The 13986-nt window shown below is 47.6% G+C and overlaps 1 protein-coding gene across 1 annotated transcript; it reads right to left on the bottom strand.

The window, feature by feature from the left end:
• Positions 1-2426: 2426 nt before the first annotated feature.
• Positions 2427-12363, bottom strand: LOC144484157 (uncharacterized). Its single transcript, XM_078202700.1, has 2 exons — positions 12138-12363; positions 2427-3699 (listed from the first exon to the last, which is right to left on the bottom strand). The coding sequence occupies exon 2, from the start codon at positions 3384-3386 to the stop codon at positions 2766-2768; it is 621 nt and encodes a 206-aa protein (XP_078058826.1). The 5' UTR covers positions 3387-3699; positions 12138-12363; the 3' UTR covers positions 2427-2765.
• Between the last annotated feature and the right edge of the window lie 1623 nt (positions 12364-13986).

The following is a 13986-nucleotide window of genomic DNA, read 5'->3' as shown; positions in this document are numbered from 1 at the left end:
CACCCCAAGGTCCCTCTGGTCTTCTGTACTCCTGGCGTCCTATTGTTCATTATCTGTTCCCTTGCCTTGTTAGTCCTTCCAAAATGCATCACCTCAGACATTTCAGGGTTAAATTACATTTGCCACTATTCTGCCCACCTAACCAGCTCGTCCACATCATCCTGTAATCTAAGGTTTTCCTCCTCGCTATTTACCACATCACCAATTTTTGGACCATCAGCAAACTTACTGATCGAACCCCCACATTCATGTCCACAGGAAGTTCCGCGTGGCCATTGACACAGGGCCAAGACTCTGATTGGCTGGAGGACCATCGCCCATCCGGTCCTCCAAGCGTTGCCATTGGTCAATCTGCCGCATGGAGACAATAAGGGGGCGGAACCCGAGCCCACGTGGGGGGTGGGCGGGGCTTTGACCACCAGCCGCGCTGAGCTGGTGTCCAATCCGCAGTGTTTTGCTTCTGTAACCAGTGATATTGCTGCCAGTGGGACACTGTGTGCTGGGAACGCCCCTCTGAGTCATTGTGACGGCACAATGGAGCCCTGCCTGAATCACCCAATAGCAATCACTCAGCTCCGCGGTGACGTCTCCGGGTTCAGGCGCGCGGACCCGGGAGCCCCGCCCCCACCCATTGTTCCCCAGTCTGTACATTCCACACATTGTTAGTCCAGTCAGATAGACATATATCTGTCTGGCCGCCTGCATGGAGATTTCCAGCTCTCTGTGTCCAGGACAGGATGTGGAGATGCCGGAGTTGGACTGGGGTAAACACAGTAAGAAGTTTCACAACACTAGGTTAAAGTCTAACAGGTTTATCTGGTAACAAAAGCCACTAGCTTTCGAAGTGCTGCTCATTCATCAGGTTAGTGGGATCTCAGTTCACAAACAGGGCACAAAGACACAAACTCAGTTTACAAAATAATGAGGCAGGACACAGTAAGAAGTCTCACAACAGGGCCGGAAGCAGTGAGCATGGATCTGTCAATCAGCACCTTCAGGAGAATTAAGAGGGTGAATATTAGATACAGCAGAGTGAGAATGGAGGGAGTGTTGGGTAAAGGGCAGCACAGCGGAAAGCACTGCTGCCTCACAGCGCCAGGGACCAGGGTTCAATTCCCAGCTTGGATCACTGAGTCTGCGGACTCTGCATGTTTTCCCCGTGCTTGCATGGGTTTCCTCCGGTCACCTCCCACAGTCCGAAAGACGTGCTGGTTAGGCACATTGGTTACACTGAAGGAGAATTTGGCATGGCCAAACAAGTGCCGGAGTGTGACAACTCGGGGACTTTCACAGTAACTTCATTGCAATGTTAATGTAAACCAACTTCTCCCACTAATAAATAAAAAGGATTCAGATTTACAGCTTTTGGGGAATAAGAGAGGAAATAATGTTCCATCGAAACTAAAATTGTTTGTTCTGAATTTCTATCTTGTACTGACTGTGATGTCTGTTGTAAACACCTTTTACAGGATATTAGAAGGCGAGGATTTACAGACAGACATCTCCAACTTCACGTACAGATCTGACAGTCACTTGATTCCTTGCGACCAGAATATCATCGGCTTTGAATCTAGAAGGAGAAATGTTTCTCTGTTCTGTCGGTTCAGACCATAAGAAATAGGAGCAGAATTAGGCCACTTGGCCCATCGAGTCTGCTCCGCCATTCAATCATGGCTGATATTTTTCTCATCCTCATTCTCCTGCCTTTTTCCCATAACCCCTGATCCCCTTATTAATCAAGAATCTATTTATCTCTGTCTTAAAGACATTCAATGACCTGGTCTCCACAGCCTTCTGCGGCAAAGAGTTCCACAGATTCACCACTTTCTGGCTGATGAAATTCCTCCTCATCTCTGTTTTGAAGGATTGTCCCTTTAGTCTGAGGTTGTGCCCTCTAGTTCTAGTTCTTCCTACTAATGGAAACATCCTCTCCACGTTCACTCTATCCAGGCCTCGCAATATCCTGTAACTTTCATTAAGATCCCCCCTCATCCTTCTCAACTCCAACAAGTACAGATGCAGATTCCTCAACCATTCCTCATATGACAAGCTCTTCATTCCAGGGATCATTCTTGTGAACCTCCTCTGAACCCTTTCCAAGGCCAGCAAATCATTCCTCAGATATGGGGCCCAAACCTGCTCACAATATTCCAAATGGGGTTTCAAATGATTTTAAACATCAGTGTGACTGGAAAGACACCAACACACACATACAAACACACCTGAGTGAGAGTGTTCCAGTGCCCTGACTATGGAAAGAGCTTTAACTGGTTACCCATCCTGAAAAAACATCGCACCATTCACAGCGGGGAGAGACCATACACGTGTGTGTGGATCAGGCTTCAATTGCCTTATCTGGAGAGATATAGGGAAGGCTGTCCTTTATTCAGCCATTAAACTTACTCTGGACCAATGCTTTATTTATTTACAACAACCATTACCTCTCCCTTTCTCTTTTGCTCCAGAATATTTTTTTCCACGAGCTGCATTTTTTCAGTTCTTTCTGCATTTATTTTAGGCCTGCATGTAGTAGGGGGGGAAACACATTATTTACAACCGGATAACATAAACGTCCTTCATCGCCTTATGTGGATCATTTCAGTGGAAATGTGCTCTCCCAGGCTCAAAGAGTATCAGCATTGGAAGCAAAGTTGGGAGACCGGCCAGTCCAGCAGAGAGAAACCCTCTGACCCTCCCACTTCACCAACTGTCAGAATGAACATGGTTCAGTCCTGGATGTGATCAACAGCAGAATCCAACCCGTGTCAGCAATTGTGAACTCGCTGGTGTCTCAGCAGGGATGTTGACCGAGTGAATCCCTTCCCACACTGAGAGCAGGTGAATGGTCTCTCCCCAGTGTGAACTCGCTGGTGTGTCTGCAGGGTGGATAACTGAGTGAATCCCTTCCCACAGTCAGAGCAGATGAATGGTCTCTCCCCGGTATGAAACTGATGGTGTCTCACCAGGGTGGAGGAATCTCGGAATCGCTTCCCACAATCAGAGCAGGTGAATGGTCTTTCCCCAGTGTGAACTCTCTGGTGTTTCTGCAGAGTGGATGAATCTCTGAATCCCTTTCCACACTCAGTGCAGATGAATGGCCTCTCTCCAGTGTGAACTCGCTGGTGTCCGAGCAGGTTGGATGACTGAGTGAATCCCTTCCCACAGTCAATGCAGATAAATGGTCTCTCCCCTGTGTGAACTCGCTGGTGTGTCCGCAGGTGGGATAACTGAGTGAATCCCTTCCCACAGTCAGAGCAAGTAAACGGCCTCTCCCCAGTGTGAATGCGTCGATGACTTTCCAGGCTTGATGGAGTAATGAAGCCCTTCCCACATTCCGCACATTTCCATGGTTTCTCCATGGTACAGGTGTCCTTGTGACTCTCCATATTCAAGAATCAACTGAGGTGTCCACACGCACAGAACACGTGTAGCGTCTTTCCCGGTTCCAAAGGGTAATGTTTTGAAAAACTGTGTAACTAGTTAAAGCTGAAACACTCTCACTCAGATGTGCATGTGTCTCGGTGCTTTTCCAGTCACACTGATGTTTAAAATATTCTGTAGCAGACAAAATAGACAAACATTTCTCCTTTGAGATTCAAAGGCTGATGATATTCAGCTCCCAATGAATTGAGCGACTCTGTCAGATGATGTGATGTTTGGTTCGAGATTTCTGTCTGTAAATCCTCACCTTCTGATATCCTGGAAAAGAGTTTACAAAAGTCATAACTGCCAGAACAGGATAGAAATTCAAAACAGACAATTCGAGTTTATACGGAGCATTCTTTCCTCTCTCATTTGGCACAGTGGTTAGCATTGCTCTCTCACAGCACCAGGGACCTGGCTTCAATTCCCAGTTTGGGTCACTGTCTGTCCGGAGTCTGCACGTTCTCCCCGTGTCTGCATGGATTTCCTTCGGGTGCTCAGGTTTCCTGCCACAGTCCAAAAGACGTACTGGTTAGGTACATTGGCCATGCTAAATTCTCCCTCAGTCCACCCGAGTGTGGCAACTAGGGGATTTTCACAGTAACTTCATTGCAATGTTAATGTAAGCCTACTTGTGACACTAATGAATACATAAAATCCCAACATCTGAAAATCTCCGTCTCAGACACTCTCCCTCCATTCTCACTCTGCTGAATCCAATATTCACCCTCCCAATTCTAATGAATGAGTCGTGCTGATCTATCGATACAAGGTTCTGGAGTCAGACACCCAAACATTTTAATTCAGTAAATGTACATATATCTCTCCAGATGCACAATTAGCTGTATACAAAATTTTTGATAGAGAGTACTGTATCTTTTAATCAGAGATAGAGTGGGGGATGTGCAAGGAAGAACTTTATTTAGACAGCGATTGGCATAATCAGAAAATCACACCAGTGGTGGAAGTGGAGAAGAATAATTTCAAATAAATTGGGTTGGATATTTGAAGGAAATAAACATGAAGGGAAACAGCGTTATAGAGGAGTGGGATTGACTGTATTGTCCTACAGAGAGTCGGCATGGACTCGAGTTACTGAATGGACTCCGCCTGTGCGGTAATGACTCTGACTAGAAATTTATAATGTAGCTACAGTGGTATATTACAAGGCTAGAAATAATAAATGTATTTTATCACAGAACCATAAATAATATATCTAATCTGTACCATGTAACAACATTAGATGTATCTCTGTCCTATATTTACTGTCTCCTTAAATGTCAGCCTTCTCCCGATGTTCCCGATGGTGGTGAATCCAGAACTAGGGGTCATAATTTGAAGATAAGAGGTAAACCTTTTAGAAATGAAGTGAGAAGAAATGTCTTCACCCAGAGAGTGGTGAATGTGTGGAATTCACTACCACAGAAAGTAGTTGAGGACAAAACGCTGTGTGATTTCAAGAATAAACTAGATAGAGCTCTTGAGGTTCAAGGGATCAAGGGACATGGCGGTGCGGGGGGGATCAGAATATTGAATTTGATGATCATCCATGATCATAATGAATGGTGGAATAAACGCAAAGGGCCGAATGGCCTACTCCTGCTTCTAATTTCTATCTCCTGGGGAAACTGAAAGTGGCAATGCAGGTGGAGAAGGTAGTCAGGAAGGCATACGACATGCTTGCCTCCATCGGCCAGAGTATTGAGTTTAAAATTTGGTAAGTCATGTTGCAGCTTTATAGAACCTTAGTTAGGCCGCACTTGGAATATAGTGTTCAATTCTGGTCGCCACACTACCAGAAGGATGTGGAGGTTTTGGAGAGGGTACAGGAAAGAATTACCAGGATGTTGCCTGGTGTGGAGGGCATTAGCTATGAGGAGAGGTTGGAGAAACTTGGTTTGTTCTCACTGGAACGACGGAGGTTGAGGGGCGACCTGATAGAAGTCTACAAGATTATGAGAAGCATGGACAGAGTGGATAGTCAGAAGCTTTTTCCCAGGGTGGAAGAATCAATTACTCGGGGGCATAGGTTTAAGGTGCGAGGGGCAAGGTTTAAAGGAGATGTACGAGGCAAGTTTTTTTACACAGAGAGTGGTGGGTGCCCAGAACTCGTTGCCGGGGGAGGTAGTGGAAGCGGATATGGTCGTGACTTTTAAGAGGGGTCTTGACAAGTACATGAATGGGATGGGAATAGAGGGATATGATCCCCGGAAGGGTAGGGGGTTTCAGTTCAGTCGGGCAGTCTGGTCGGTGCAGGCTTGGAGGGCTGAAGGCCTGTTCCTGTGCTGTAATTTTCTTTGTTCTTTGTTCATTTGGTCAACACAGGAAGCTTCAGGTCACAGTTCCAGACCAGGTCATCACTCACAGTAACTTTGCAGCCTGCATCTGTTTTTAATTATAAGGTGACCAAAAATCCCAGCATGCCTAATTCTTAGTCACCATTGCTTTTAAAAGCTAATATTGCCATTATGGAATTCAAAAATTATTGTTGTCGTGGTTCTTTGACCATCTACACGACTCTCCCCCTTTCCCACCAATTACATTTCTCCCTCTCTTTAGTTCTGAAGTAGAGTTACATTGGACGTGAAACATTATCTCTGTTTCTCTCTCCACAGATGCTGCCAGACCTGCTGTGTTTTTCCAGTTCTTTCTGTGTTTATTTCAGATCTACCTGTAGTGGCAGGAAAAGCACTCTTTACTATCCAGGATAAAATAAATGTCCTTCATCAGCTTTTGTGGATCATTTCAGTGGAAATGTGCTCTCCCAGGCTCAAAGAGCATCAGCCCACTGGAAGCAAAGTCGTGAGACCGGCCAGTCCAGCAGAAAGAATCTCTCCGACCCTCCCACTTCACCAACAGCAGAATCCAACCCCTGGAATCACTTGTGAACTTGTTGGTGTCTCTGCAGGTTGCATGATCGATTGAATCCCTTCCCACACACAGAGCAGGTGAACGGTCTCTCCCCGGTGTGAACCCGCTGGTGTCTCCGCAGTGTGGATGACCTCCTAAACCTCTTTGAGCAGTGAGAGCAGCTAAACGGTCTCTCGTCAGTGTGAATGGGTTGGTGGACCATCAGTTCCCGAGAGCTTTTGAAGCCACTCCCACAGTCAGAGCATTTAAAGGGTCTGTCTTGGGTGTGAGTGACCTTGTGGCTCAACAGGTTGGGCAACTGAGTGAATCCCTTCCCACACACAGAGCAGGTGTACGGTCTCTCTCTGGTGTGAACCCGTTGGTGTGTCAACAGATTGCTCAATCGAGTGAATTCTTTCCCACAGTCAGAGCAGGTGAACGGCCTCTCCCCGGTGTGAATGCGCTGGTGGGTCAGCAGATTGTTTAACCGAGAGAATCCTTTCTCACACACAGAGCAGGTGAACGGTCTCTCCCCAGTGTGAACCCGCTGGTGTTCCCGCAGGTTGGATGATGTTCTAAACCTCTTTGTGCAGTGAGAGCAGCTGAACGGTCTCTTCTCAGTGTGAATGCGCTGGTGGGACACCAGATCCTGACAGCTTTTGAAACCACTCCCACAGTCAGAGCATTTAAAGGGCCTCTCATTAGTGTGAGTGACTTTGTATTTCAGCAAGTTGGATAACTGACTGAATCCCTTCCCACACACAGAGCAGGTGAATGGCCTCTCTCCACTGTGAACTCCCTGGTGTGTTTGTAAATGGGATAACTGAGTGAATCCCTTCCCACACACACAGCAGGTGAATGGTCTCTCTCCAGTGTGACTGCGCTGATGAGTTTCCAGTGCAGATGGGAACCTGAATCCTTTCCCACAGTCCCCACATTTACACAATTTCTCCATGGTGCGGGTGTCCTTGTGACTCTCCAGGCTTGACAATCAGTTCAGTTACAACATAACATGGGTGCGGTCTCTCTGCTGCAATGTATTTTCAGGCTGTTTAACTGGTTAAAGTTCTTTCCACAGTCACTCAGGTGTGTGCATGTTTCAGTGTGTGTGTGTCTCGGTGCTTTTCCAGTCACACTGATGTTTAAAATCTCCTGAAGCAGACAGAGCAGAGAAACATTTCCATTCTAGATTCAAAGGTCGATGATATTCAGGTCCCAATGAACTGAGTGACTATGTTAGATTTTGATGTGACGTTTGGTTTGATATTCGTCTTTAAATCTTCACCTTCTGATATCCTGCAAAAGGAATTTACAAAAGTCATCAGTGTCAGTACAGGATAGAAATTCAGAACAGACAATTCTAGTTTCTGTGGAACATTCGTTCCTCTCTCATTCCCCAAAAGCTGTGAATCTCCATCCCACACACTCTCCCTCCATTCTCACTCTGCTGTATCTAATATTCACCCTCCCAATTCTCCTGAAGGTGCTGATTGAGGCTGATTGACAGATCCACGCTCACTGCTTCCTGTCCTGGACACAGAGAGCTGGAAATGTCCCTGCAGGCTGCCAGACAGATATATGTCTACATCAGTGGACAAATAATGCGTGGAAGAAACCGACTGACTCACTTCCTTTCCCTTCAGTTGCTGCAAGACCCCAATTCCCCCAGAATGAGAAAAGAAATGGAAAGGGGGAAACATTGATTTCCTCCCAGATGTTGCCCAGAGGAGGAAGATTCAGCCTGAAGCTCATTGGACAACTTCTGCATTGTGACGTCACAATGGAACCCTGCCTGAATCAGCCAATAGGAATCACTGTGCTCCGTGGTGACGTCTCCGGGTTCCAGTGCGCAGGCCAGGGACGCGCGGACCCGGGAGCCCCACCCACTCACCCCCTCTCCCTGCATCTCCTGGAGCCAAGGTTTCCAGGCAACTGGCTGACGGCACCAGCCAGACTGAGAAGCCGCTCGGTGACCTCCCCCTCCCCCCGGCCAGGGACTGCGCATGTCCAAAGGGAGAGGGGAACCTGTGTATGTGCGGGGCAGTGCCCACCCTCCCTGACCTGCAAGCTTAGGTTTTGACCAATGGGAAGAGTTGGAGGACTGGAAGGACTCTTGTCCTCCAGCCAATCAGAGCACGGGCTTTGAGTGAATGAAGATTGAACTTCAGAAAACCTAAAACTTCCTCCTGTCGCCAACATCTGTGAGTAAAACACTTTCTTTTCTCCCCCTTTCCATTCCTTATTATTTCTAGTTGTGTAATATATTACTGCAGCTACATTATATATTTCCAGTCAGAAACTCACTGCAGCACAGAAGGAGTCTATTGGGTAACTCGAGTCACAGAATCCCTACAGTGCAGAAAGAGGCCTTTCGGCCCATCAAATCTGCACCGACTCTCCAACAGTGCGTTCTTCCCAGGCCCTCTCCCAGTAGTATGACGAATTTATCCTGCTAATCCCCCCAACCCACACATCCTGGGATACTAAGTGGCAATTGAGCATGGCTAATCAACCTAACCTGTCCATCTTATAGACAGTAAGAAGTCTCACAATACCAGGTTAAAGTCCAACAGGTTTATTTGATCGCACGAGCTTTCAGAGCACTGCTCCTTCATCAGGTGAATGGCCACTCACCTGATGAACCTGGTGTTGTGTACCCACCCCAGTCCAACGCCGACATCTCCACGTCATCTTATGGACTGCAGATTGATTCTCTGTAGAATCCTGTTCTATCTCTCTATCAACATTCCTCTGCAAGTTTTATTTCCTTCAAGTGCCCACCCAATTTCATTTTGAAATGATTGAACATCTTCTGTTCCTCCATCCTCATAGGCAGTGAGTTCCAGATCATGTGCTCTCCCTACCTAAATATAAGTCTTCCTCAAATCCCGGCTCTACCACTACTCAAGTAATGTCCTGTATATTACACTTTTATCCAGTATTATAGACATCTATCTGGCAGCCTGCATGGAGATTTTCAGCTCCCTGTGTCCAGGACAGGAAGCAGTGAGCATGGATCTGTCAATCTGCCTCAACCAGCAGCTTCAGGAGAATTGGGAGGGTGAATATTAGATACAGCAGAGTGAGAATGGAGGGAGAGTGTGTGGGATGGAGATTCACAGCTTTTGGGGAATGAGAGAGGAAAGAATGTTCCATAGAAACTAGAATTGTCTGTTCTGAATTTCTATCCTGTACTGACAGTGATGACTTTTGTAAATTCGTTTGACAGGATATCAGAAGGTGAGGATTTACAGACAGAAATCTCAAACCAAACATCGTATCAACATCTGACAGAGTCACTCAATTCATCCAGACCTCAATATCATCGACCTTAGAATCTAGAAGGAGAAATGTTTCTCTGCTCTGTCTGCTTCAGGAGATTTTAAACATCAGTGTGACTGGAAAAGCACCGAGACACACACACCCGAGTGAGAGTGTTCCAGTGCACTGAGTGTGGAAAGAACTTTAACCAGTTACGTAGCCTGAAAATACATCACAGCATTCACAGCGGGGAGAGACTGTACTCATGTTCTGTGTGAGATTTAACTGATTGTTTAACCTGGAGAGTCACAAGGACACCCGCACCATGGAGAAACCGTGGAAATGTGGGGACTGTGGGAAAGGATTCAGTTTTCCATCTCAGCTGGAGATTCATCGGCGCAGTCATTCTAGGGAGAAGCCGTTCACCTGCTGTGTGTGTGGGAAGGGATACGGTAGCGGTATCGGTGTGGGAAGGGATACGGCACGGTAGCACAGTGGTTAGCACTGCTGCTTCACAGCTCCAGGGACCTGGGTTCGATTCCTGGCTTGGGTCACTGTCTGTGTGGAGTTTGCACATTCTCGTCGTGTCTGCGTGGGTTTCCTCCGGGTGCTCCGGTTTCCTCCCACAGTCCAAAGATGTGCGGGTTAGGTTGATTGGCCATGCTAAAAATTGCCCCTTAGTGTCCTGGGATGCGTAAATTAGAGGGATTAGCGGGTAAACTATGTAGGGATATGGGGGTAGGGCCTGGGTGGGATTGTGGTCGGTGCGGACGCGATGGGCCGAATGGCCTCTTTCTGTACTGTAGGGTTTCTATGATGATAAGATAATTGATTTGCAGAGCCATCAGCGAGTTCACACTGGGGAGAGGCCGTTCACTTGCTCTGTGTGTGGGAAAGGTTTCAGTCAGTTGCCCTACTTGCTGAGGCACAATGTCATTCACACCCAAGAGAGACCCTTTAAATGCTCTGACTGTGGGAGGGATTTCAAAAGCTCTCAGCTAATGATGTCCCACCTGCGCATTCACACTGAGGAGAGACCTTTCAGCTGCTCTCACTGCACAAAGAGATTCAGATCGTCATCTGCCCTGCGGACACATCAGCGAGTTCACACTGGGGAGAGGCCATTCCCCTGCACCGTGTGTGGGAAGGGATTCACTCAGTCATCCCGACTGCAGAAACACCAGCGAGTTCACGAGTCATAGAGTCATACAGTACAGAAGAGGCCTTTCAGCCCATCGAGTCTGCACTGACAAAACTATACTAAATTTGCACTAGTCCATTTTCCAGCACTTGGCTGATGGCGTTTGAACTGTCAAAACATTCAAGTGCTCATCCATGTGCTTTTTAAAGGTTGTGAGGTTTCCCGCCTCCACTACCCTCCCAGACAGTGAATTCCAGACTCCCACCACCCTCTGGGTGAAAACATTTTTCTTCAAATCCCCCAAAACCTCCTGCCCCTCACCTTAAAATGATGCCCCCTCGTTATTGACCCTTCAACTAAGGGGAACAGCTGCTTCCTATCCACTCTGTCCATACCCCTCACAATCTTATACACCTCAATCATGTCTCCCCTCAGCCTTCTCTGCTCTAAAAAAGACAATCCAAGCCTATCGAGTCTCTCCTTGTAGCTCAGCTGCTCCATCCCAGGCAACATCCTGGTGAACCTCCTCTGCACTCCCTCCAGTGCAATCACGTCCTTCCTATGGTGAGGCGATCAGTATGAGTGCAAACTGGGGTCAAGCAGGGCTGCGTATTGCACCAACGTTCATCCCCACCTTCCCCGCAGCAACACTCCACCCCAGCACCATGAAGCTCCCTGCTGGAGTCGAGCTAACCTACTGGACCAGTGGGAAGCTTTCAATGTCCCACCCCTCCAGGCCAGAACCAAGACCAGCCCAATCTCAGTCATCAGGCTGCAGTACACAGACTCTGGGGGGGAAGTGATGGCCTAGTGGTATTATCACAAGACTATTAATCCAGAAACTCAGCTAATGTTTTGGGGACCCCGGGTTTGAATCCTCCCACGGCAGATGGTGGAATTTGAATTTAATTTAAAAAATTAAGAACCTACTGATGACCATGAAACCATTGTCGATTGTCGGAAAAACCCATCTGGTTCACTAATGTCCTTTAGGGAAGGAAATCTGCTGTTCTCACCTGGTCTGGCCTACATGTAACTCCAGAGCCACAGCAATGTGGTTAACTCTCAAATGCTCTCAGGTAATGGGGATGGGCAATAAATGTTGGCCAGCTCGCGACACCATGTCCCACAAATGAATGAAAAAAATACCTGTCTGATCTACAAACTATCATCGACATATTCACTGAGGCAGATGAGAGAATGGGCTTCAGACGAAGCATCTGGGAAACGAAATATACAGCAGTGTGGCTGCTTTTAAGACAAAAAATAGGGGATCATAAGTAACATCTCTCTCTCCCATCCAAATTTATTTTTCATTCAAATGTTAGCCTTCTTCTGGGGGAAAACTCCCTCTTTAATTGTGAACATTGGGTAAGAGGCTATCCTATTAGCCAGATAAATAAATGTCAAACTGAGGGAACTAAAGGATGTCAGTGTCTTTGAGAGAGAAAGAAACATATACCTGGGCCTCGTCCTGTTCCTGAATCCGGTCTTCGTCTGTAAGCTTTCCAGAGTCTGCAGCCTCCCTGGATTCACTTCCTTTCCCTTCAGTTGCTGCAAGTCCCCAATTTCCCCCAGAATGAGAAAAGAAATGGAAAGGAGGAAACATTGATTTCCTCCCAGATGTTGCCCAGAGGAGGGAGTTTCAATCTTTGGCCAACTTCCGCACTGTGACGGCACAATGGAACCCAGCCTGAATTAGCCAATAGGAATAAGTCTGTCCCGATGTGACGTCCTGTGGTTCCAGTGCGCAGGCCCGGGCGCGCGGACACGGGAGCCCCGCCCCCACCCATTGTTCCCCTCCCCCTGCACCTCTTCCAGCCACGGTTTCCAGGCAACCGGCTGGCGGCTCCGGCCAGAGCGAGAAGCCGCTCGGTGATCTCCCCCTCCCCCCTCTCTCTCCGGCGGCTGCTGCTCCAAAAAGAGATCGAGAGCGACCGCTGGCGGCCGCCGCACTGCGCCTGCTCCGGACAGCTGGGCTCAGCAGCGCTCTCTGCGCCTGCTCCGGACAGCTCGGCTCAGCAGCGCTCTCTGCGCCTGCTCCGGACAGCTCGGCTCAGCAGCGCTCTCTGCACCTGCTCCGGACAGCTCGGCTCAGCAGCGCTCTCTGCGCCTGCGTGCTGGGCTGCCAGCTGAGGGAGTGGGGGAGGGGACTTTGCAAAATCTCTTCCCATCATTTTCTTCCAAGTCCCGCAGTTTGATTTGAAACAGAACAGCTTCTGTTTGTAGCTTCACCACAGACTCAAACTTCACACACAGACTCAAACTTCACCACAGACTCAAACTTCACCACAGACTCAAACTTCATCCTCTGGACAACATCTGTGAGGAAAACTCTTTCTTTCTCCCCCTGGGAAATACAGAAAGTTGTCGGACTCTGGAACTGGAATTAGAGCCAAATATACTGAGGGGGAATTGTTTGTGATTTTGTGAAACCTGTTTTTGTTGTCTGAGCTAACTGGAATTAGAGCCAGAGCAGGAGTAATCCAGGGGAATGATTTGGAGATAAAGCAAAATCCTGCAGATGCTGGAATTCTGAATAAAACTGAGTTTATCCAGCATTTTCTCTTTTTATTATCATGATTTTGTTACCTGGGTTTGAATCCCACCACGTTTCAATAAAAATATTGATGAGCATGAATAAATTGTTGTAAAAACACATCTGGTTCTCTAATGCCCTTTAAGGAAGGAAATCTGCCGCCCTGATCCAGTCTAACCGACATGTGACTGGATTCACAAACAATTCAAGGGCTGACTGGGTAAACAGGGAATGTCACCATCAGAAAAACAGAGCCCCCTGGAGGGCAGAAGGGTTAGGACAGGTTATGGAGAGGTTAAAACTGTCATCATTGAGAACAACCCAGACTTTAACAGAACAACTGGTCCCAAAAACAATCTCTTGTAGTTAGTGTGGCAGGGTGTGGTGAATCAGGTTTAAAAAGAGTCAAATTATATATGTTTTCTAGTTTGGACAATCACATTTAAATCTGTAACTCAGATGAGGATATCATAGAATCATAGAAACCCTACAGTGCAGAAGGAGGCCATTCGGCCCATCGAGTCTGCACCGACCACAATCCCACCCAGGTCCTACCCCCACATATTTACCCGCTAATCCCTCTAACCTACGCATCTCAGGACTCTAAGGGGCAATTTTTAACCTGGCCAATCAACCTAACCCGCACATCTTTGGACTGTGGGAGGAAACCGGAGCACCCGGAGGAAACCCACGCAAACACAAGGAGAATGTGCAAACTCCACACAGACAGTGACCCGAGCCAGGAATCAAACCTGGGACCCTGGAGCTGTGA

The sequence above is a fragment of the Mustelus asterias genome, unplaced genomic scaffold (assembly GCF_964213995.1).
Source record: "Mustelus asterias unplaced genomic scaffold, sMusAst1.hap1.1 HAP1_SCAFFOLD_94, whole genome shotgun sequence".
NCBI lineage: Eukaryota > Metazoa > Chordata > Chondrichthyes > Carcharhiniformes > Triakidae > Mustelus > Mustelus asterias.
The sequence above is the reverse complement of the archived record's forward strand: the minus strand, read 5'-3'. Positions and strand labels throughout refer to the sequence as shown.